The 24,327-nt window shown below is 39.7% G+C and overlaps 3 protein-coding genes across 4 annotated transcripts in view; 2 read left to right on the top strand and 1 right to left on the bottom strand.

The window, feature by feature from the left end:
* Positions 1–91: 91 nt before the first annotated feature.
* Positions 92–3,112, bottom strand: LOC140951120 (uncharacterized). The gene is made up of 2 exons (XM_073400341.1): positions 2,766–3,112; positions 92–1,045 (listed from the first exon to the last, which is right to left on the bottom strand). The coding sequence occupies exons 1-2, from the start codon at positions 3,021–3,023 to the stop codon at positions 401–403; spliced, it is 903 nt and encodes a 300-aa protein (XP_073256442.1). The 5' UTR covers positions 3,024–3,112; the 3' UTR covers positions 92–400.
* A 654-nt stretch (positions 3,113–3,766) lies between these two features.
* LOC140951117 (b(0,+)-type amino acid transporter 1-like) lies at positions 3,767–14,006 on the top strand. 2 transcript variants are annotated; one of them, XM_073400337.1, is made up of 10 exons: positions 3,769–4,329; positions 4,968–5,093; positions 6,385–6,484; positions 6,773–6,817; positions 7,698–7,821; positions 8,526–8,629; positions 9,043–9,139; positions 10,323–10,478; positions 12,759–12,936; positions 13,729–14,006. In XM_073400337.1, exons 1-10 carry the CDS (start codon positions 3,840–3,842, stop codon positions 13,803–13,805), a joined length of 1,497 nt encoding a protein of 498 aa, XP_073256438.1. In that variant the 5' UTR covers positions 3,769–3,839; the 3' UTR covers positions 13,806–14,006. The 2 variants fall into 2 exon arrangements, with proteins under 2 accessions (XP_073256439.1, XP_073256438.1); XM_073400338.1 differs by lacking the exon at positions 4,968–5,093 and having other exon boundaries at positions 3,767–4,329.
* Positions 14,007–16,266: 2,260 nt separating this feature from the next.
* Positions 16,267–24,327, top strand: part of LOC140949802 (uncharacterized) — a 37,471-nt gene continuing 29,410 nt past the window's right edge. Inside the window, exons 1-8 of the mRNA XM_073398932.1 lie at positions 16,267–16,498; positions 16,603–16,694; positions 16,803–16,890; positions 19,190–19,308; positions 21,721–21,764; positions 21,877–21,964; positions 23,272–23,337; positions 23,844–23,905. Coding sequence (XP_073255033.1) covers positions 16,456–16,498; positions 16,603–16,694; positions 16,803–16,890; positions 19,190–19,308; positions 21,721–21,764; positions 21,877–21,964; positions 23,272–23,337; positions 23,844–23,905 — 602 coding nt within the window. The 5' untranslated portion in view covers positions 16,267–16,455. The remainder of the gene's footprint in view (positions 16,499–16,602; positions 16,695–16,802; positions 16,891–19,189; positions 19,309–21,720; positions 21,765–21,876; positions 21,965–23,271; positions 23,338–23,843; positions 23,906–24,327) is intronic.

Below are 24,327 nucleotides of genomic sequence, written 5' to 3'. Positions count from 1 at the left end.
GCTTTCTTGGTTAGTTACATGGTTAACCGATCGGTGCGGAAGATTAAAAGAGAGATTTTTAAAACCGACCTTCACAGTAATTTTTTCTAGGTTTTTTTTTTTGTATTCGTTCATTTATTCGATTCATTTATTTCCAGATACAAAATTTTACAGTGATCCCTTAATTACCGTTATTACGACGAAAATATGAATCTAAAAAATATGAATATAAATCAGCTTATGTTTTACCCCGCGTTGGTAGCGTTTTCGTGTAGTTTCACAGCAAAGGACGAAGAACAGGATTTTCGAAACCACATGGAAACGCTTGCTAGCCAGGCTACCTATGTTTTAAGTGTCTCAGTGTTAATGCATGAGGCTATTAAGCTAGCTTGCCACGCACTCCCAGGCTTCTGTCAATCGATCAGATGAGTGGTTTGACCATAACCGTCAGCATCCGGGAATCTCTCAATGGGATGATGACAGTTCCCCCACTCGGGTACTTCCGCTGGTATATAGGAAAGTCGGTGCGCGCATGACACCCACCATGTACAATCTTCTCTCCGGTTGCAATGAATGTCGAAGGTAAAATGGTGTTGCGATGCAAGCGAGAATCAATAGCAACGTACACAATCACTGGGATGTTCACGTCAAAGGTGATTGTCGTCTCGTCGTTCGGACCCCGGAGATGTGTTAATCCGTAGTATTTGGGAGGGATGTCCTCCATCGTATAGCAGGCCCGGTTGGTGCTAAATTTCTCCCCTTCTCTGACCATGCTGATCTCCCGGGGGGTACCGGGGAAGGTAACTTTCAGTTCCGCGTAAGGACGCACCTGAAAGGCGTTGCCCCGTAGAAAGATACCCGTCATACGAGAAGACTTGAAATTTATAGTCACCAATCCAGGACCATGGACTTTCTTGCTCCTGTAGATGGGGAACTTGGTCCTCCTGTGACAGCCCCCTAGCATAAGTAAATCCCCCGTGTCTTCATATTCGGCTCCGTGAATGTAGGAATAGCGCGAATCGATGGCGAGGTAAACGATGACTGGGAGGCTGACTTTGAAATGTACCTTTCAGTGACAAAGACAACAAAGTAAACCCATCAGATATCGAAGCATTTGCGAACGGTGGGAAAATGCGGGAGAACTACTCATAATACGTTTTGCCTTAACTCCTGATTGTTTGTGAAAGTTGCGCAAAACGTTTCAGCCAATCTCAAGTTATAACAACGCAAACCAGTTTAACCTGAACGCAAAGCAATATAAACAGGGGAACGTAAGTTCGTTATAATTAGGAATTCATAATTCTACGTTTGAGGAATTGGGGAGGAGGTGGATCTTAGCGATTGTAGACCGCTAGTCAAAGTGAGGAGATATACATGTGCTTGCAACACTTCACATTTTCTGAAAAAGTAGAGCTGGTTGAAAAAAACTTTATCTTGACCATTTCTCTATAGTTTATAGAAGTATGAATGTGGTTGTAACATACGGACTCTGAGGGGGCCATAGAAAGTGTCCGTATTAACGGGATGTTCGTATTAAGCGGGTTGAATTTTAATAGAGAAAATGTAAGGCCTGTCTTTCCTCAGGGACAAAGCCTGAAACTGTCCTTAATAACGGGGTGTCCGCATTATGCGGGGTTTGACTGTTAAAACGTTGCAACGATAACTCAATGGAACAGGTTTTGTTCACTCGGGATCCTTATATAAGAATTTTTTTTTCAAGTCCAGGTTGAAGATTCTTATTTTTCTTCCGATTATAGGCTGAAAATATTCTTGTATTATAATAAATTATATAGTCGTACTGCTATGACATATCCGTTTCAGAATGTATTGGTGTCATTATACAGGGGCAGGTTTGTTCGTTTTGTTGACTAGTTTTTTCGTTCAGAAAAAGGAATAATTTTATACAGTTAAGTTTAAAACATATAATTTTGTAATGTTTTAACGAATTTTCTACCCACAAAACTATATCCTTTACAAAATCTCAGGCTCGGGTTTATTCTTAAATAATCTTAAAGTTTCTTAAAGTTCAGCTTCGATATTCTTAAAAATTTCTCTTATAAAAAACTGAAAGGGTGTCTAATAGAAATAGCAACTAGAATCTGAATGATTGGGTTTACTATTGACACGTAACACTATCTAAAACTTCGGCTGTACAGGACTTGTTTCCAAATTCACTCTCTACAACGGCCATTTTATTTGTCCCGGCTGACAATCCATACATTTACTCTTATTTAAACCTCTCCACAACAGCAAAGGCCACTAAAACGTGTCCCCATTTGCCAAAATAACCTCTCGACAACGGCCAGTTTTTTTCAGCGATTGATGAAAAAGTCACGAATGTAGAATAAAGTCAAGAATGGTCACGAAGTGATCCGTATCAATCACGGCATACGTATTTTGATTTTGCTTCATTTATACTGCCCCAGTAAGTAAAAATTGTCTACGATACTCATATAGCGAATGTTGCGATCCTGCTCGTTTAACTTTTGTCACGTTAACATTTTGATTCAAGACCCCCCAGACATAAATCTTTTAATTCAAGCTTTTTGTGTGTTTCATCTCTGTACCTTATATATGATTGGATTACCCAGGTTATGGTATACAGTAAGCATGAACTTAGCACAAAAATTATGTTGTACTCTTTAAAAAAATTGTCATATAACACCCCTACCTCCCCATAACAGCCAGGAGAAAGTAGTCGTTGTGGAGAGGTTCGACTGTATAAACTTATTAAAATTCTATTAAAACTTCTTTCGAAAGCGAACAAGGTAAAAAGTTTACATTACCTTTCCATGTTTATCATTTAATCCCCGAACGTGAGTCAAACCATAATAAAGCGGGGAGACATCTTCCCACTTATAACAGGGTCTGTTTGTGGCATATTTCTCTCCATGTCGCAACATTGCAATCTCAAACGACCCATAACTGGTCACGGACAACTGATCGTCGCCGGCCACGATTGATTTGGAGTTTAAGAGAACGAAGAAAACACAGATAATGTTTACACATAAACAAGGAAATGATGGCAACCCAACAACGTTCATTTTTTCCTTCTGTAAAGGAGATTGTTTCTCTTTTTTAACACTTGATCTTGATCTATCCGTGTTATAGCGACAACTAAATTATCGCTTCGCGCTGCAAAAGGAACAAAACTTGAACACGAAAAAAACATGATTGATGCCGATCGCAAAGCATGATGGAGTTTTGAGCTTATTTCTTTGTGACTGTTGTCGTGTGAAGGTCTCGTAAGACCCCAGAACTTTAGACTGTAAATGTGAGTATAAACTTGACGCTATGATACTACCGCTTTCCCTTCCATATTTAAAATTCGTCAGTAAAAATGGCGTTATCAGTCTTAGCCTGCGGACAGATGTGTTATCTGCCACGTGCAATCTTGTTATCTTTGTCCGAAAAAATATATATGTTTCTACACACTGTAGAGTTAAATTTCGCTCAACTTCATTACCACACGTAAATTGTGAGCACTGAAGTGGACGGAAAAGTAAGACAAAATGAAGAAAAAATACACTCAGACTTAAGGTTGCGTTACGTTTTCAAATTTATTCTGCTCAGTGAGGGCATTTTACCTGTTTTTTGGCTAAAACCAGAAGAAAAAAAGAGATTCTTTTTCAAATTTATCCAGATTATTATGGCGTTTTCAGATATAGGACTGGTGCGCAGCGGACGGGACTTATAAAAGGATAAATTCCAATGAGGTCTCAAATTTTCTTGGCGCACGCTGGCGTTTCAGACCTGACTCATTCTCTAGTTCGCGTTACATCTTTGCCATTTATAGCGCTATATATTTCAGTCAATACCGACTAAATGTGACAGACACTTGTAAATACTGGATTGGAGACATGTCATCTTTTGATCTTGAATCGTCATCAGCAACGAGCCACCTCAACAGAGAAAACTCACAAAATGCAAAGCCAGTTTCTCTAAGACGCTCCGTGGGCCTTCCGGAAGCCATAGCGCTCCTCGTTGGAACAATCATCGGCTCAGGAATCTTCGCCACACCAAAATGGGTTTTGCTGTACGTGGGCTCTGTAGGAATGTCTCTAGTGATGTGGACTGTTTGTGGTTTGATCGCTCTCTCTGGAGCTTTATGCTACTGCGAATTAGGAACTCTAATTTCAAAATCAGGCGGGGAATACGCGTACCTGATGGAAGCCTACGGTCCCCTCCCAGCCTTCCTTTGTTCCTATATATACGTTCTTTTTGTGAAGCCCTCGATGATTATGGTGCTACTGGTGTTCGGCGCTTATGTCAGCGAGCCGTTCTTCCCAGGTTGTGGAGACAGCGAACATCTTGTTCCATTGGTCAAAATATTAGCAGCCGCCGCATTAGGTAAGATGATTTTTTCGACCAGTTTTTTTTCGATATTTAAAACGTTGTAAAACTCTTTATTCAAATGCTCTCTTTGTTTGGCTATTTTTTTTCTGTCACGCAAATTTTACGTGGCGACAGCAGAAAATGTCTTTACTCACGAAATGGATCGCGTGATGTCTTCTCCAATACTAAAATCTCACGAACTGATAGACCGGTCTAGTTGACCTTTATATGTATAGAAAACTTTCATAATTTACGCAGACAGTTGTTTGAAAGCGATTTTGTTATTTTTCACGTACTCACGCCCGTTTCAAAAGTCGTGTTCCTACCGGCCTGAGCTTAATTGATACTGCATACTACAAGTATTAAATAACTGTAGCTGTATTAAATTCGACTGGTTTTAATTAAAAACATCGCCGAGCGCAATTCATACATTATAAATACTGGGGTCTGGAAAGAGGTTCCTGATCCCACATCCCGAACTTCTGTCTTCGCTATCTCGAATTTCGTGCCCACATTTTTGGCGAATCCCGCTTCAATAGTTGTGAAATTCCGTATCCCGTATCCCGTTAAGTCCCGTTATTAAAGGCGTATCCCGCACTGCATTTTAGTCAATTACAGGGCGGTGATCATTTTTCTTGTTGTTGAATCTACAGGTGTTATTACTTTCGTTAACTGTGCAAGCGTGAAATGGGCTACTCGGATGCAGATTGTCTTCACCGCTGCTAAAATGATCGCTATCGTGATGCTGATAGTGACTGGATTAGTGCGCTTAGGGCAAGGTGAAAGACCGTAAAAAGCTTGCTCTTCACATCTTCACTAGCCTGCTACACTGCCGTTTTTTTAGCGTTGCGTGACGACACTAAAAACGGCTGTGTAGCAGACTACATCTTCGTTAGCCCGGCCCGAGAAAACAGCCGTCATTTCGTGACGTCACCACTGGTTTTCCCTCCAAATGACATCTGAGGAACGAGCGCAGAAATCGATACTGATGACGTGTCTCTTCCCAGATCTGAGTAGTGCTTCTGATTGGTTGAAGCAAATTTTCCTTGTGGCCTGACCAATCAGAAGCACCACCCAGATCTGGGTAGTGGCAGGTAGTCGGTATAGAATTTCGGCACCAATCCCAACAAGAGCAAAAATGATACCCTATTTGAGGATCGAGACCCTCACTGAGCTCCACCATCCATCTATCGGGAGGCACAATAACACCCAACAACAACAATAACTTTATTAATAGCAATGAAATATACATTAAACATACACTCTACCTACATTTAGATAACGCGATCAGGGGCGTGGCCAGCTTTTCGACTAGTTATAGGCCTATAGCTGAGTTTCAGTTCCTCATATGCTGAAAATTGCACGCATGACTAGTACACACTGACCTCACCAACGCTTTGAGCTCTTAAGCTTTTTACCTCACCCCAACAAAGCATAATTTATTACAAGCGGTAGATCGAGTTATCAAACCAAAAATTTGTAGGCCCAGACTTACAGGTCTATGGGCTGGTTACGCCCCTGGCTATTCGAAGCAGGCAGCGTGGGTACTCTACATACGTGAACTGATACACTTTAAGACATTTTACAAAGAAACTAAAAGAGATTTACAACATCAAGGAAAAAGAGGTTAAAAACAATAATAATACGAATGAATAAATATGTAAAGTAGATAAATAAAGGTTACGATACTGGCATTGGATAAAGATCAGCAGGCGCATTACTATCCCAGTGCCCGATCCAGGGGAGGGGACCGCGCCCCCCCTCCCTTATTTTTAGACCAAACTGAGGCTCGACGAGCCGAAAAATATATTTTTTTGCAGACCGGGCCCCCCGCTTTTTATAAGAGTCTGGATGACACCCCCCCCCCCCCCCCCCTCCATCTCAAGGTCTGGATTCGGCAGTGTATCCTGTCTTTGAAGACCTCTGAAATGGGAGTAACACTCGGCGTTCAGGCAGTGAACCTGATATTAAAGCTCTATACTATCATGAGTTAGCCAAAACTATAACAGCAGCCCTTAAAAAGGCGGATATATGTTTGTCCAGACTAATCGAACTATGGTATTTCTTAAGGATATACTTCATCACTGACAAATGGATTCGAGGGGACAAGCTGGAATATTGGAAAACTCTCCTTCGCATTTTACAACGGCTTATTTCCCTACGATGGATGGTGAGTAATACGGAAGTCTCCTTCCTTTTTAGTTAACTTTTAACATTTTGACATGACAGTGTGCTATGAAAAATTGTGGAAATAGTAATTTTAACCAAAAGGACGTTTCAGTTGTAATCGTTTAGTGGTGAACTGGCCTTAATACAGCGTCTATACTAGTTTCACGCTCTGCGTCAGTTCTTCGAAGTGTTTATGATTTATGTTAAAACGGATCTCTTAACCCTTTAAAAGTAAAGTATAAGGCATTGGAATGGCTCAACCTTCTAAGACAACTTTTTTCCTACACAGGAATCAACTGAACTTTTTCACAGAGGAGATAAAGAATCCCAACCGGTTAGTAAAACAACTGTAACACTCGACTGAGAACTAAGAAAGGCTGGGTTACAATCAACATGCAACTCGGAAGTTTTAATTCATTTTATATTCTTAATTGGTTACATCACGAACTCATGATCACTATTGGCCTTCCCCTCCAATTGGCTTGACTCACTCAACTGGACTAAACATTACGTCCGTTCATCGCAAAGGGCATGGTTCGATTCCCGGTCATGCCTGAAATTTTTCAGTTTTTTTTTCAACGGCTTAGGTCGATGATTAACTGGTACGACGATCGCGTGTACTTACCAGGGGCGGATCCAGGATTTTTTATAAGGGGGTGCACTCGTCTCTTGCTCTACTTCAACACCAATAAACCACATAGTTTTTTTTGCAGAATGCCAGTTGTATTAGAAAACCGCAGGTCATCTCAGGGGGGGGGGGGGGGGTGCGCGCCCCCTGCACCCTCCCCCTAGATCCGCCCCTGCTTACATGCAGTCAACGCAAGATTGTTTCGGTAATTTATTTCCAAGCAATAATGTTGTGAAATGTTTGTAACAATGTATAAAATAAAGTATAGGCCCTCCGTATGTTGACTGTGATATTGGTGAACGTTTTTGAGGAACCAGTGAAATAGTCGATCCAGGAAGAAACCACAAGTCAAAGTAGAGAGCTCGCCACAAGCTCATGGAGATCCCTCTACGGTTATCCAAGTTTATAGAAATATGTGAAAGAAGAAACTTTTTCCATGTTAAAGATTGTTTTACCATGTATTTTTCTTTTTTTGCAAGAAACCGACTAGGCCTGATACTGCGTCGAGCTGATTGCTCTCCCCTCTTCGCTGAAAAGGGTCATTTTGCAGTTATTTTGAAAGTTTATTTGTTTCATTTCTTTCAAGAAACATTCCGCTTTCCATCTGGATGGGAATTCCACTAATCACAATATGTTATTTGTTGGTAAATATTGGATATATCACAGTTTTGACTCCCCAAGAAATTGTGAATACGGACGCTGTTGCTGTGGTAAGCTAATAGTCTTGTGCTTTTCTTAATAAAACAAAAAATTACACGATATTACGATTCAGAAAAGAAGGAGCATATCCCAAATATTTACTAATTAAAAATTAAAAATCTCTTCGATTTTATTATTAGCATTCCTGGATTTAAGCACGAAATTTGACGCAAAACGGGTGAAAAATCAGGGGCGCTCCCCGCCCGAGCAAAGGTATGACAAATTTATCATTACGTGAAAACTATCCATGCGCGGTTTTCGGATTCCGCTGTTCGTAGTTTCGGCCTTTGACCGAAGATGTGTCGACCTGCGGCCGATCCTGAAACAACCCGGTTCGAGTGAGAATAAACCTCCGGTATCCAGGGTACGTGAAAATACGCAACTGAGGCAAAAAGATTGCAGCTGACGAAAACGTAACGCAGAAGGTAGGTAGATGCTGTGTCGCCGAGGTCTCCAAACCCCAACCGTATGTTTAAGACAAAAATTGCTTATTTCGCTACCGTGTAAAAGACCGGAGACACCGCTTTCTGCCCTAGATTTGTTTTTCTTTCCACTGATACAGAATTAACTAATGTTTCACACTAAAATCACGGGAATAGATATTTGGGTAAAAAATTATTGATATTGCAAGTGTATACCGCTCATCGCAAGTCCTCACACTCTTTGAAAGGCGTCCATTCCAAGGCTTCCACTTACCGTTTTGTTTTCTCATCAGATCTTGGCTAATCGTTTATACGGAGTTATGGCTTGGACTATTCCAATTCTTGTGGCTTGTTCAACTTTTGGTACTGCTAATGCAAATGTTTTCGCAGGCGGAAGGTAATAGTTTATAATGATGCTGATAATCATCATCATCACAACAATAATGATGATGATGACTACAACGACGACGATGATAATAATAATAATAATAATAATAATAATAATAATAACAACCACAGTAATAAGAAGAAGAACTGTACGACCTTCGAAAATAAGGGTGATTATAAATAAACAATGTCTTTTCAACAAGATAATCAGTGCAAAGCCTATTGCGCACTTTAAAAGAAACAACATATCTTTGTGTGTTAACTATACCAAGTTTCTTCAAGTCTTTCCGTACGCTTCTGACGAAGCTTGGTAATAGAATTTACCGTCTTCTCTCGTGTGTCATAAGTTATGTAATTCACTCTGACGATGACGGATGTACCATCTCACTATTTTTAAAAATTTATGTAACTCCCCTTTTTCAGACTGGTGTTTTCTGCCGCGAGGGAGGGACATCTTCCTAAGTTTCTCGCCATGATTCACACCAAGAGACGGACACCACTTCCTGCAGTAGTATTCTCGGTAGGTTCCCGTCCTTACACCGCATGAAGGGTACGTTCCGACGGAAACAGTAGAGACCTTCAGATTCTAAGACGAGTACGACATCGAGTACGATATTTTCTTAGTACTAAGTAGTGCGCGCGCGCGAACCGACGTCATTTTGGCGGGAAAAAGTGATACCCGTCGTCATTCTGCTAGTCATTCTACTACGAGTTTTAGCGCGAATGTCGTGGTGGCGAAAACAAAATATCGAATGTTAGAAGTTTTATCATTTTGCGATCCGGAGAGCTCGTAATCTCCTTCACTAATGATAACAGTTCAGAGAAACAGTGCTAACTTTTCTAGTGAAAATGGTAAAATGAAGCTTTCCGGTTAAGTCTTTATTTTGAGAATACGCGAAAAAACTTCAAGTCTAATCTCGTATTTGTAGTGGTCCTCGTCCTCGAATCTAAAGGTGATGTTTATACACGAGAGGATTCGCAACGGCGATTTTTAGCGTAACACAGCGTTACAACATTGTTGCGACATTGTTTAGAATGGTTACAACATTGTTCCAACATTGTAGCGCTGTGTTGTACTAAAAAACGTCGTTGCGAATCGTCCCGTGTAACATCACCTTTAAGGCCTCTAGTTACTTAAGCCCCCTACCGTGCAAACGGACGCAACATCGTTGGCCAATGCAACGATTTCGAAACGACTCCTAACATTGTTGGATGTTGCATGTTGCGTCCGTTCGTACACCCTGTTACAAGTTGTTGCGCGTTGCATTGGCAGTTTTGCGCAAAGTTTGAAACCGGTCAAACTTTTGGACCAACGAATCCCAACATTTCTTTTGTTCCGTGATGGCTGAGGCCATGTGAATAATCTATTCTCTCTTGCCGAGCCTTAGCGCAACAATGATGCATCTGTTTGCACAGCTCTTAAAGCTCTTCCTACAATATTGGAGCCCCGCATGCGCATTACAAATGTTCTCTTAAGTCTTCTGGGTTGTACCCTTCCCACGATGTACTGCAGGTACTGGCATTGTTAGGAGTTGTTGTATCAGTTAGCACACCACTGCCAACAAGGACGCAACAACTCCCAACATTGTTGGTTCAAGACTGATGTTGGGAGTTGTTGCGTTCGTTTGCACGGAGCTTTACCAGTTCTACAGGATCGCGCAAACTTTTTTCCTCATTGTTTGTCCTTTTGATTGTTTTACTAGAGCATTATTTCATTGCTGATGTTAATACCTGACTCTACGTCCTTCGAATCGCTGTTAAACTACTTTAGTTTCTTTGGCTGGCTGTCTTATGGACTTACCATCTCCAGTGTGATCTGGTTTAGGTACAAAAGACCTAATGACAGGAGGCCCTACAAGGTACGCACTCCCACCCCGTAAAGTAAAACCTACAGTGCTAGAGAGAGTTTAAGGTGATTCCCTAGTTTTGCACTGCGCATCTCTTACTGCGCATAACAAGATGGCCGCCGTAAAAAAGAGCATGTGAAGTAATATTATTAAAATGAAGTTGACTGAAGAGAAACGCTATTGGAATTTTTGCTTGCTGTTGTTTCTTACCGAGGTAAGACTCAGTGTGTTGGGAATGTGCATAACGTAAGCAGTACGCGTGTTGCTGAGTTCGACCTCCTCTCGCAGAACCTCGATAGTGGATGTTTAACTTGTGCTTACTCACTTTGATTTTCATGTAAACACTTTCTTTATCACATTGTGTCCTAAATGTGAAATCTCGATGTAAATTCTATAAAAACGGCTTTTTTAATACTTTCTTCCCCCTTTCACATACATTCTATTTTGAAACTCGCCCCAGTCCTCTCTCAAAAATCGGAGAAAATGCGTTTGGTGCGCACTTTCTGCAGCTCTACCGCAAAAACGAGTACGGTGACCCCCATTTTTTATTTCATGATTTTAATAAGGATAGTGCCTCCTTTCGATGAGAAAAAAATTGGCACAAATCTATGTTCAGTTTTTTGGCAATTTTACTAAATTGTACGGATTGAGCCATCACGGGTCGAAAAGCGCGCGTCCAATTTGATTCTACTTTGGAGCGTAAAGTAAAAAAAAGGGCATTAAAAGGCATTTTTCTGGTACGTAAGTGGATAAACAATACATTAAAGTCAAATTCTGTGTGACATCACATGCATCATCGAAAAAATCACTCCTTTTTGTCTAGTTTTGCGCTGCCCGCGGTTTTTGCAAAAGGGTCCCAAATAGCCGTATTTGTCAGCATTGTGACGTCAAAACGAGCACGGTGACCCCCACTTTTTATTACTTTTTTATCATCCTCTTGACTTGTTACATCAGTGTACCAAGTTTTAGCTAAAATCCATGTTAGGTTCTTTTACTATGGAATCACCTTAAAATGACAGTCGAAGGTATGCCGGCTACTATTTCCCTATTATGAAACTCCGAGCTTGACAAAATTCGCTACTAGAAAAAAATGAGTGCTAGAAAGGAACTAAGGGATAACACTAAGTAGGATTTATGGGTTATAGGTTCACAGTGTTATACAGGGCAACATCATTTTTCACAGTAAAACCTCTATTAGGCGGACACTTTCGGAACCTTCCCAAGTGTCCGCTTAATAGAGGGTGTCCGCTTAAAGGTTTGCGAAAAATTGCGCAATGTTAGTTAACGATTTACATTCAACGGTTACTCTGTAGTGTGTAAGTTCCATGTTGTTGAGTAAGCTAAGGAAGCTGTGCTGTACTTTGTCCAAGACTTTTAGGCGAACTTTTGACAGCTAAATGTATTGATTTAGCTTTATTAATCGACCACAGTACCTATTTCAAGGACGTAATCCAATACTACTGTTGTCAATTCAGTCCGGTGTCCGCTTCTTAGGTTTTTAACAATAGAAATCAGCCAAATACAATTTATTATAGTGTCCGCGTCCGCTTAATAGAGGTGTCCGCTGAACAGGGTTTCGTTATAAAGGGAAATACAAGACGTTAATTTCGGGACCCGGCTTAGTGACCGTGTCCGCTAGTGGGGGTCCGCTAAATAGAGGTTTCACTGTAGTATTGCCAAGACGTCGACAACCCAAGCAGAGAATACAACTAATTTTTTTCCTTTGTCATCTAGTTACGTAGGATCTTTCACCATCTGAACTTCCCAAGTGCGTCGAAATCATTCTCGTCCCTAGGGCTCTCTCGCTCCTCCCATTTTCTCAGGGAAAGCCCCGGGGACAATGTTGATAAATCGTTTAAATTTCCCGCCTTTTTCTATGCACAATTGGCTGTTTCCGAATTCCCAAACATTCTCACTTTCAAAACGAGGCTAAGTGCAAAACCTTTCATATGAAAATGAGCTTTATTTGCATGAGAATACAGTGACGGATTCAGACCTTCAGATAAGGGGGGGGGAGCAATCATCCAGACCCTGAGATATGGGGGGGGGGGGCCGGTCTCAAAAAAAAAATTTCGCCCCCCCCCCCCAAAAAAAAAAAAATTTCGGCCCTTCGGACCTCCGTTTGGTCTAAAAATAAGGGGGGGGGGGTGGGCCCCCGGGCCCCTCCCCTGGATCCGCCATTCAGGAATAAAAGATCATTTTCAGATCAATGACTTCCCATCTCGCCTAGCTTTGAAACAGAGCCGCGATTCGGAAATGGCCTGTTAATTGATCCATTTTCTTCTTCCATAGGTATGGATAGGAATTCCTATTTTCATGGTGCTGATTTCTGCGTACTTGGTCATTGCACCCATTTATGAGGCGCCACTGGAATCCCTTTTCTGTGTATTGTTCCTGTTATCTGGTATACCGCTGTACTTAATATTTGTACGCTATAAGAAAGTTCCAGTGAAGTTTCTTCGCTTTGTAGGTGAGTTTGTTTTACGTCTCTTATTATTCTCAATTCTCAGTGACCACTGAGGAGGAAAAACGAGCGAGCTGGCAAAAAAAGTTGTTATATCCTGAGAGCTTCGTTTTGCATGGGTGGGCCCACATAAGCTGTCTTGCGTTGTGGGACTGCTCCTCCGAGAAAAGGGAGCTTTAACAACGACGACGCCGACGGCAACGACAACGGCAAAAAAGCAATAGGTTCAATTAGCAAAACAACAACTTTGCACGTGCATCACACTTTTTTGTACATTTCTTTGCTGTCACTGCACTACTATGAGGTGAAAATGCCTAATTTCACGTTTTATAGAGAACGTAAACAAGGAAGGACGATTTTTTCTTTCCCTTTCTAAACCGGTCCGGTCCCCAAGAAATCAACTCCGGGGAAACTCTAGTCTAATTCTCAGACGTCCGAGGTCGTTAGGGACCGCGAACGACCTCGGACGTCTGAGAATCAGGCTGGGGAAACTCGCCCACATTTCATATTTTCAGTGAATTGGCATAAACCCGACAAAGTTTGAAAAAACGCCAATTCATTTTAAAAGTGGCGTTTTCGCAGCCGTCGCCGTCGTCGATGCTAAAGCTCCCTTATTGTGGCGGAAGGTTCATTTCGTGTGTTTTGGTTGTTTTATTCGACTGTTTTTCAGGTCTTCCAGCCAGGTCATGGCGATTTGAGATTGTATAGTTCTAGCTGCTAAGTGTAAACGCCGCTTTTGTCACTGTTCACAGTCCATTTGCGGATCTCACAAAGCTCTAATTTTTTTTCTTTTCTTAGATCGCGTTACTTTCAAGTTGCAGAAGATCTGCGATGTAGTATTTCCAGAGAATGAAGATGACTTTGTTTCCCTTTAATCCGAATCAACACCCTTATTTGGGATATTGCAGCTAAGCCTAACCCCCCCCCCCCTGACCTCAATGCTGTGTTGTGTCAGACCTAGCCTGCGTAGCAAGCGGTTCCGCGCGAGTTCGTCGAGAAAACTGGAACGAGAGCAACGCAGGCTATGTCAGACCAACGCTAAGGCCGGCTATGTTCAGAGAGCTTCTACTTACACGAGATTAGAAAGTGGTGTCAAATTAAAACTGACCATTTTTTAGTAGTTATTGATTTTAAGGTGTCTTTAATAAACCGATTATATTGTAACCTGCGTGGCTGGCGATGAAAGGGGAGGGGAGGGGAGGGAGGGGAAAAGGGAGAAGGAATTTTAACTTTCAGTTTTTCGGACAATTTTTATCTTGCTCTCTAATGCTTTTTTTTAATTTAAAAAAATATTGTCCAGTGCACTATTTTTTCCCAATTTTTTTTTTCAAAAATAACGTTATGTGCAATGAGATTCCAACACAGTCTATCTTCTCCCTGAAGTTGAGCCTACCGCAGGGAACCACTCATAATTGGTTAACCTGCGTAGCATGGAAGTTTTGACGAGTTCACGACTGAGCGGCGCAGTCGCAAAAACGCGCCATACTACGCAGGCTAATAATAGGGCACACTACAGGCTTTTTACCTAGGTAAACTCGACTTGTGAACAGTTTACCTAGGGAAGCTTGATTTTTTAAGTGTGACCGAATTTGCCTAGGTAACTTACTTCGGGGAAATGTTATCGTCTGCGACTTGGATATGTCTCGAGAACAAAAGAGTTTCCCTTGACAGCTACCCCAGAGCGCTAGCTAGGGAAAAATGAAAAACCGAGGTTGCTAACCAATAGACGCTCATCGGCGAAAGTATTGATGACAGAACCGATCATAGCTCACGCTGTGAAAGAAGTTTTGGTTGCACGAGTCGTCTACGGTCTTCGTTCCCAGGGTTCTCTCCTACCCGTCCCTATTCTCTCGACGGGTAGGAGGGAGAACCTGGGAACGAGGTTGTTCGCCCGTCTTCACCTAGCGCGTTGTAACAGCGAGATAAAAGGAAAAAACATCTCTTTGATCCGCTAGATCCCTGCGCATCTTGCCATCCTAAATTTACGTTCCAAAAAATTCATCTGTGCGTGAAAACCTTGGGAACCGATATCAGTAGGGTGACCTTCCCAGAATTTTTTACCTTGGTAAAACGAAATCCGAGATGAATTTACCTCGGGAGGGTTTTAATGAATTTGCCCTAGGTAAATCGGTTTTACGTAGGTTAAAGTGTATAGTGTGACCACAGCTATTATCAAGCCTTTTGTGAAGTCGGACCACAGGGTCAGATCGGGCATAAGCCCTTTCAAGACATTTTAATTGTTGTAAGGTTGCTGAGTTCCCTGGGAATTACCCCCTTCACCCCATGGGATTACAGGGTATAAGAGATTTCTCTCCTTTTCCTTCTTGCAGAAATGAGGCTGTTTCATGATTGGATATTTCCTCCTTAATCCTGTCCTTCACTGCTACCGTATTCCTCGAATAATCGCCCCCTTTTGATGAAAATATTTAAAATAATCGCCTCCCTCTAATAATCACCCCCATGCCCCACCCCTCTTGCCATCTTCTCTTTCTTTTATCCCCTCCCTGTAAAATTGAAGGTGAATCAGATCCAGCAAAACTGATCAGTGATGATTCAAGCTCTAAAAATTAATCAAGGAATGAAATTTGGAACACTTTTGAAGCCCATGTTCAGTTTATTCGATGTAATAATTTGATGATTTAATTGGATAATAAAACAAAATATTTAGGGCACGACTTCCAGTGGACTAATCGCCCCCTCGAATAATCGCCTTCCCTCGAATAATCGCCCCCTTTAGATGCGAAAAAAGAAATTTATTGCCCCCGGCTATTATTCGAGGAAATACGGTTCGTTACTCTTTTTACCTTGACTAAGGTCCTGCCCACTAATGCGTTTTCATAAGGATGCGTTTTCTTTGACATCGAAAACGCATCGATCGATTCGCGTACACGCTACCGTTTTGAATCCACACTAAAACGTTCGACAACGATAGAAGTAAGTAAAACACTATGCACATGCTACAAACACTTGCGATATTTTCGGTCATTGTTTTTTCGACCGTTCTCGACCGCTCACTCTAATACGATGTGTATGCGTATTCGTTTTGATCCACTTTCAAGAGCGTTTTCAATGAAAGTATGGACGGAGGGCTTAAAGGGAAAAAAGCCCTGGGAACGAAGTTGCTAAACGCGTCGAAACGGTGTCGAAACGTATTCGTTTTTAAACGAAAACTCATTAACATAGTTTAGCGTGGTCGGTCCTCAGTATGTTGTCAACATCGAGATTCCATATTCTTGTTCGCAGGAAAGGGTCATAAAGCCTCATCCTATTGACCAATCACAACGCAGTATTGTTGTTAAAACCTTCAAGGGTCCCCCGAGGTCTCCTTGGACAGGAATGACGGCCATTTTGAAAAGAAGAGAAGAATTTGAATTCAATCTTAAGCATGTTAAGGGATTTATTCGTGTCCTTTTTTAAGACATTTGAGTACAAAAGGGATTTTTTCAGGAGAAATATTTGTGTGTTGGCTTGATAATTATCAAAATAGCCCTAACGCTTTGGTCAGTTGTTCGTTCGGTGAACATCATGATGCCAAGCAACCCGCGGAAAGCTCATGGCGTAAGAGAAGGTATGAATGCTTTTGTAGCTTGAAACAATATACTTTCACTTCTGTTCCACATGAATATCTCCTTCGTCGAAAATTTAGCCACTTTGTGGGTGTTTTGAACGCAGATATGTCGAGGAGAACAACTAAAAAGAGCGACAGCGATGGCGATGATAGCGATGGTTTGCCTCCATTGCTCCCATGCACGTCCGACGAAGAGGTAGAGAAAAGTTAACACTTTTATGTCGCGTTTCTCTTGGTTTACTGGCCATAGAGGTCAATTTAGCAGTTTTCCTAAGTACATTTCTATCTAATCTTTTAACCAAAGGAGGACGACGAGGAAGAATATTCTAAAAAACCGGCAAATAAAGCAAAAGTGAAAGGAAAGGAGGCAACCAATAAGTCAAAGAGTGACGGTTAGTAGTTGTTAAATCTCAGGGCTGTAAGAATTTTACCATTTAAGTCACAAAATAAATGAAGTGCAGTTAAAAATTGTCTTTTTGGTCAGGAGCTTACATTGATTAACCTTTATATTGAACTTTATAAACCACATATAATATTGAGGCTGAATAGGGTGTTGGCCAGCAGGGGGTTAAGGTGGGTAACACGACGTTTTGCCCCCATTTGAGTTCATCCCATTGGACTTGACACACATTTCAAGTTCTCCTTGTAGGAATCAAAATAATGGCAAGTCAATGGACAATGTCCACTCACTGGTCATGTTGACTGGTCTCACAGACTCTTATTCTTGAACAAAAGGCCAAATCCTCACCTGTAAATCTTAGATTTTGTTTCTTTGTAAAAATGCAATCATGTTCACTGATATAAAATTACACAAGGATTAGTTCACTTTTTTCCAATTTGTTGACTGGTCAGAAAACAAGACTTGACTGAGAAAAAATTCATTTTCTTTTGAGCCCTGTCCTTGCAACCTCTTTTCAAGACTTAACGTCTGGTTTAAGCATCAAATTTCACATGGGCCAAATGTAATTCAGGAATGTTATTTAAATGCATGGGGATTTTCCTTGGCTAATGTTGGCACTACCCGCAGCTACTGTCGTAGGGAGTACAATGACATTTAAACCTGGAATAGCTTCCTAGCTGTTCAGGTATCCATATATCACACATCATTACAATAAAGCTGAATTATAAGGAGAGTTAAAGGAAGCAGATGGCGAGGAAACCTGAAGGAAACCACGAGGCTTATAAAAAATCAGGTTTCCTCAGAACAACAAAAAAAAGCCAGAGTTTTATGACAATATGGAACAGCAAAAGTAGTATAAGCTTTTACACAAAAATAAAAGTAACCAAAGCTGAAAGCAATATTAAGTTATTTCCTATTGAGAAGAAATTCTTTAAGCTTTTTTTTAAAAGATGCATAGGAGGTAATATATCAAGCATGAGATGCAGTTTTTCATCACCAGATGAAACACTGAGAAGAGAGTTGAAAATAAGATGTGATTTTAGAAGATTTTAGAAGGAGAAATTAAGGATGCAAAAATGAGCAGTTTTTCACCTGATTTCCAAACACTCATTAAATTTTTTAAAATTTCCTTTGTATTGTCTTTATGAATTATTAATGAGTTTGAGAAGTATAGTTTATAGATGATGACAAAATGTGGTAAGAAGAAAACTGGGACACGGGAGTCACTGGCATGTTTGTCCTCAATAATTCTTACTTCATTTTAAAACGGAATCCATCAGGAAATTGAGTAATTTTAATTTTCAGTGGACAAAAAGCTTGTACCAGAATAATTTAAACAAAATCACATTCTTTTTTTACATTTTTCATGGGCTATAGATACAATTAGTTATCTGCAATAACACCAAAGACTATTTCTCATGGGAGCCCGAGAAAATAAATGTCAAATTTCACAAGAATCGTGAAAAAACAGCTAAAATACAGAAAATTTCATGTGTAAAGTGTCATTTTGTGAAATTTGACTTTTATTTTCTTGGGCCCTCATAAGAAATTTTCTTTGGTGTTATTACAGATAACTAATAACATCTATAGCCCTTGAAAAATGTAAAAAAAAGAATGCAATATTGTTTAAATTATTCTGGTACAAGGTTTTTGTCCACTGAAAATTAATATTACTCAATTTGCTAATGGATTCTGTCTTAAGTCTTAGTGACTTATAACAGTACACACGTGTACATGTATTTTGTTGTCACTTGTGATTCAATTTTTTTGCCCTGTTTAAATTTTATTTTCCGGTTTTTCAAATGTTCCCAAGAATAGAAGAAAAAATATGGTGCCAATGATAAAACTGAACCACAGCATGTCCAGAAAAATGGAATCTACCGGTACTCACTATCTACAAGATACTAAATTCAAAATAGCCAGTGATACTAACCAGAAATGTTTGGGAAAATGTCATCTGTGTAGAAAAACAAAACAATTGAAATGATTTCATTTTCTAGAATAATGTGCCAATTTTACTATTGTTATTAGAATAATGTTGCTATTATTATTAGAATAATGTGCCAATTTTTCCTGCTGCTGAATAGTGCTGGACTATTAATAGTTTATTTTAACCCAAAAGTGAAATACAGAGGAGAGGAGACTTCAGCCAAAGATGTTAACAGTAAGGTCGATTCTCCAGTCAAAAAACCTGAGCCTTGTATGACAGATGATTCTAGTAGCCCTGTCATGTTGTGTAGTTCTTTGATCACATTCTGTGCTAATGTTCTTTGTTGAAATTGTTTCTTCAGCTGAGTGTGCGGACATATGGTATAAATTGAGGAAGGATGAAAAAGAAAAGCACATCCATGTTATGAAAGTTTACTTGCTGTCACCTTTTTTGTTTGGAATTGTTCATCAAGACGATAAGGTAAACAAGTTTATTCCAATGAAAATTCATTGCAAAATATCACTTATCTCTATACATTTCCATGAAGAATAAGTGGAGAGAATTTGGTAGAAGATCAAAGCATTTTCTCTCAGGTGATTACAGTTGACTCCCGATAACTCGAACCCTCGCTAACTCGAACCTCGCTCTAACTCAAACCAAAATTGATTTCCCTTGGATTTTGGTCACACATAATACAGTCATACCGTAATTTTACCCTCCGTAACTTGAACCTTCAATAACTTGAACCTCCCACTAACTTGAAGTAGTTTTTTGTTTCCCCTCAGATCATTTGTATATAATTTTACCCTCGATAACTTGAACCATGTTTTGAGCCCTTAAAAAGTCGTGAAAAACAGTCTACTGGCATCCAAAACATTGAATTTTGAATTGATATTGTTGTCACAAATCTAACCTGAAAAAGCATTACTTCTCAAAACAGTAAAATGCATGCTCCATTTAGGCTATTTTTTGTTACGTTAGGTTCTGATTTATAATCTACTGTAGAAGTATCTTTTAGTTTTCACTTGACATTTCTACAAATTAAATGTGATTAAAATGTTCACTGTGCAGTGAAAACTGCTCTTTTCCTTACTCTTGGCTATTTTCTTTGAGCTCCCAATAACTCGAACTCCCGATAATTCAAACTTTTTTTGATTTCCCTTGAAGGTTTGAGTTATCGGGAGTCGACTGTATTTCATTATTTCTCAAATTCTCACAATCTTTTCTCTTGATTGTGTACTGATATTGTGTGGAGAAAACTGATGTTTGTCACTTTTGGGACTTAAAGAGATAACTGAAACTCAGACAAATTGAAATTAACATTAACAAATCCTCAGTATTGTTTGTCTTTTGTCATTATGTGTAAAATGTCATTAGTCACTCTATTCACTCTGTTGTCATTAATTTTGTGCGCTGTACTATATACATTATATTGTGTAGTTGGCGTTCAGGGTGCAAGGAAAGTCAGTTTTACAGCCTGCCATTTGGGCAAGCTGTAGCTAGCAGGCACCAGCCCACAAGTCATTTCAACTAGCCCCCAAACCCTTTTTGATTAGCAGAATAATTGATTACAATCCTTCTGTAATTTGAATTTCCCCAAAATACAGCACTTGCCCGTCGGGCAAGTTAAGAACAAAAATCACTAGCCCGATAACATTAGCCCCAGCCTATCGGACATGACTTTCTTTGCATGCTGGTGTTTCTTGTAGCTTGATGCAACAGTCAGTCATCAGACAATTTTTCAGTAAAATTTTGCCATGTCCAACAAAATCCTGACACAATGACTGGAGAGCTTATATACATGTGTATGTAGTAGTTAATTCTTTATCTCAGGTAATTTTTATTTTTCTTTGTTTCAGTTTCATTAGCATACATTACCTGACCACACCCAAAAACAAAAGAAAAACAAAAATTACCTGAGACAAAAAATTAACTACAACATGTACATGTATCAAAGATAATCATTTTGTAACTGAGGGTTTCCATACACTATAGTAAATTTTGAAATAATAATATTTCCTACATCTTTTCAGCTTTGTCTGACTGATGGGGAGACCTGGTCAGAAATCTGTCCGTTCTAAAAGTAAAAGTTGGGTTATGTTCACATTATACTGCACAGCTTTTTGTGCTGACACTAAAAGCTTTCCATTATAGTGTGAACAGTTGTGGTTACACACTTCAAACAACATTGTGGTAGAGTAGTAGCCAAGAGGGTTTGGTTCACCAAATTTCAAGCCTTACTCCCGAATACAGTGGAACCCTGTTAATACGTTCACCAATGGGTGAAAAAAATATAGCTGCATTAAGGAGGGTTTTTTACAGGAAAATGTATGGCCATTTTGCCTGGCGGCCAAAACAGTGGCCATAATAACAAGCTGATTGTATTACCGAGGTGGCTGTAAGGTGGGGTTTTACTGTATTTACTACTTTTTTTCTGTGGGTTCCATCCCTTGTTCCAACTTATTCACTTTTCGTACGGTCTGAATACTTGCTCACTCTGCTTCAAAGTGTGGAACTTAACCTATCTGGTATACGACACTCCGCTATTGAGGTTGACATGGCACAGCTTTGATCAATTGCAGTAATTACTGCCAAATCACCATTTTTATGTGTTGAACAAAAGCCCTATCTGGTGTGAGTTTCGTACCCCTGACAGAGCTATCTGGTACACTGTGAATATTGCCTTATTTGGAAGCCTGTATATGTAATTCACCAGGGATGTAGCTAAGGAAAGGCTGAACAGGCTTTTTTGATCAACTGCATCTTCAAAATAATTTCACCACTTTTTTGTTTTGCAAAGCAATTTAAGTGCATGATGAGGACTTTTTGATTACTTACATGTATTTCAAATCAATGTGAGATGTGAAAACGTGTTTTTTTTTTTGTCAACAGTGGATTAAGTGGGCATATGAAAGTAAATTGTTGCCATCTAAGAGGTACGTGTTTTTTGAAATAAATATTTATACCCAGAGGGCAAGCGGATTTATTATACACAAACCTTGATTAGCAATATCCTTCATGTTGTCTTTGTTTTGTCATGTTTTTTAGCTCATTTGAGACCAGAGAGCTGGAAGAAAAATATTTTGATGCTGTTGATTTAATTGAAACAGCATTTAACAGACTGGCAGAAACTGCAGTAAGTAAAGATTTGCTCATGTGGTCAAATTTAACAAACTTTAGGAGGTGAGGCTCTATAATAAGATATAGCTGCAGGGATCCATATTCATTTTTATCAAAGTCGTCAACCGGGCAAGTACTCTTGATGGCATACTTGCCCCCTTTACAATTTAGGTTGCCCAGACAAAAGTGCAGAATTGTAGAAAGAAGGGTGATAAAAATAATTGTTTGCAACTTGAACATTTCTGATTTTCACTATAATATTATTTCCATCATAGTTACTAATAAAGTAAAACAGGTTACAGACCTGAGGCTAAACATCTAAATGGTCTGCCATTGTATGTTGTTCCTCGTATAAGGCTGCGGCTCCTGTTTATTTTTTTTTAATCAAAGGCGGCGAAACGCTTTCATCTTAATGAATGCTGTCATGTTTTCTGTTAATGGCCCGTGAAGGCATTTCTGCACAAAATGAAACATACCAACAGTTAACAAAATGAAAACTGGGCCTGCGATCTGTACCATCAAATTAAAGATGGCACCAAACTAACGATTTCATTCCATACAAAAGATGCGTGTTATTCGCCATTATTCTAAATTGGATGATTTATGTGGATGAGAAGTAATCAGAACATAGTTAAAATGTACACGATAAAATCATATAAGAATTTTTGAAAAGATTTTGTGGTTGAGCAAAACCTTACTTGTCCAAAGGACAACTTTTGGAGTTATCTTAATCGTCCATGCAAGATTGTAGTCGTCTGGGACGACGGGATGGCTGTGAATATGTATCCCTGTACATGTAGCTGTATGTCTGTGTAGGCCAAAAAAGAAGCTGTAATAATGGGGTGTCTTTATTGTAGGGTATAATCCTTTTACTTGCAAAAGTGGCCAAAGTTATAATACCACAAAATTTGATTTTGTAAAGCGGTGAAAAGCAAATGGTACTATGTGAAAGAATTGCCAGCGAGGTTTCATTTGATTGGTCACACTATAGGTTTTCATCCAAAGACCCAAATGTTAGAACCACCTTGTGCAGCATAATAAGCAGTACCACAGGAAAGTACTGCTCAGTAGCTTTCATTTGAATGGTCACACTTCAGGATTTCACCCACAGGCTCAATAGTTAGAACCACCTTGCACAGCATAATAAGCAGTACCACAGGGAAGTATTGCTCAGTAGCTTTCATTTGAATAGTGACACTATAGGATTTCATCTACACACCCAAAAGTTAGGACTATGTTTTAAGACTCCTTCTTTCTCGGAAATATCTCTTTGTAAACTGTTAGTTACTCTAAATCCTGGACAATTTTTTGGTCTTCTTGCAGCTTTGGGAAAATAAAAACGGACTTGTTAAAATTCTAAACCTCATTGGAAGTCCACGTGTAAGCATGGTAAGAAAAGTACTTTATTGTTAATATTGTACATTGTTGTGAAAGGCGCATTTAGAGTCAGTTCCTCTACTCAAACCAGCTGCCTACTTCAAATTTTATTGAAAATGCTGTCTTTTTTGTAGGAATTATTAATAAAAAAAGGACAGCACCAGTTGTTTAAATGTTGGATGGCGCTGCTATCCACTAGATAAATCACTATCCAGCGGATACGTTTCAGGGAAATAAATTGCATTATCCACTGGATAGAGATTTATCTACTGGATAGCACCATCCACCTTTTGAACAGCAATGCCCAGGTATTAAGATAATCAGGGTAGAAAGACAGTGTTTTGATCATTGAGCATGTGCACACAGAAAAAGCACATAAGTAAAGCAACTCCTGTAAATATAGCTGAAATCAGAACCAGGTTAATCTTATTTAAACAAATGTCTCAGTCTTTGAAAATGAAGTTATCTCTGAACAAATAATAATAATGTTATTTTTATTGTTGCTTTTGTTTCTATAGTCCCAGCACTTGGATAAGGCAGTGACCTGTGCAGAAAGTTTTCTGGCCTTTACAAATTTAAGGTACCGGTATTTTTTAAACTTCCAATCAAAGGTTTAGTAGTGAGCAGTGATTTTGTTACCTCTGCATCCTGCTTCCCTGATGTATGAAAATCCTTAAAGATGCAAAATTGTTTTATGGCAAACTGATGCATCCCATAGGACACAAAGGTTGATAGATCAATCCATGTGTTTTTGTAGAAATATCCTGTTTGTGTAATTTCTGTGGCAGTTATTAGGCTGATTTAGCAACAGGACGGCAACATCAGCTGATGATGGGAAAGCGCGTGGAAAGGACTAAACTCGACTTCTGGTGCCCAATTTGCTGCTCTGCCATTGGTCAAGCCACTTGTTTAATTTGCGCGCGCCGTCGTCAACTGACGTTCCCGTTCTGTTGCTAAGTCAGCCTATTATGGTTGTTGTGTGGCGATGGGTATTGTTGTTGT

Source organism: Porites lutea, chromosome 10 (genome assembly GCF_958299795.1).
Source record: "Porites lutea chromosome 10, jaPorLute2.1, whole genome shotgun sequence".
In the NCBI taxonomy this organism is placed as follows: Eukaryota; Metazoa; Cnidaria; class Anthozoa; order Scleractinia; family Poritidae; genus Porites; species Porites lutea.
This window is presented reverse-complemented; position numbering and strand designations above follow the sequence as displayed.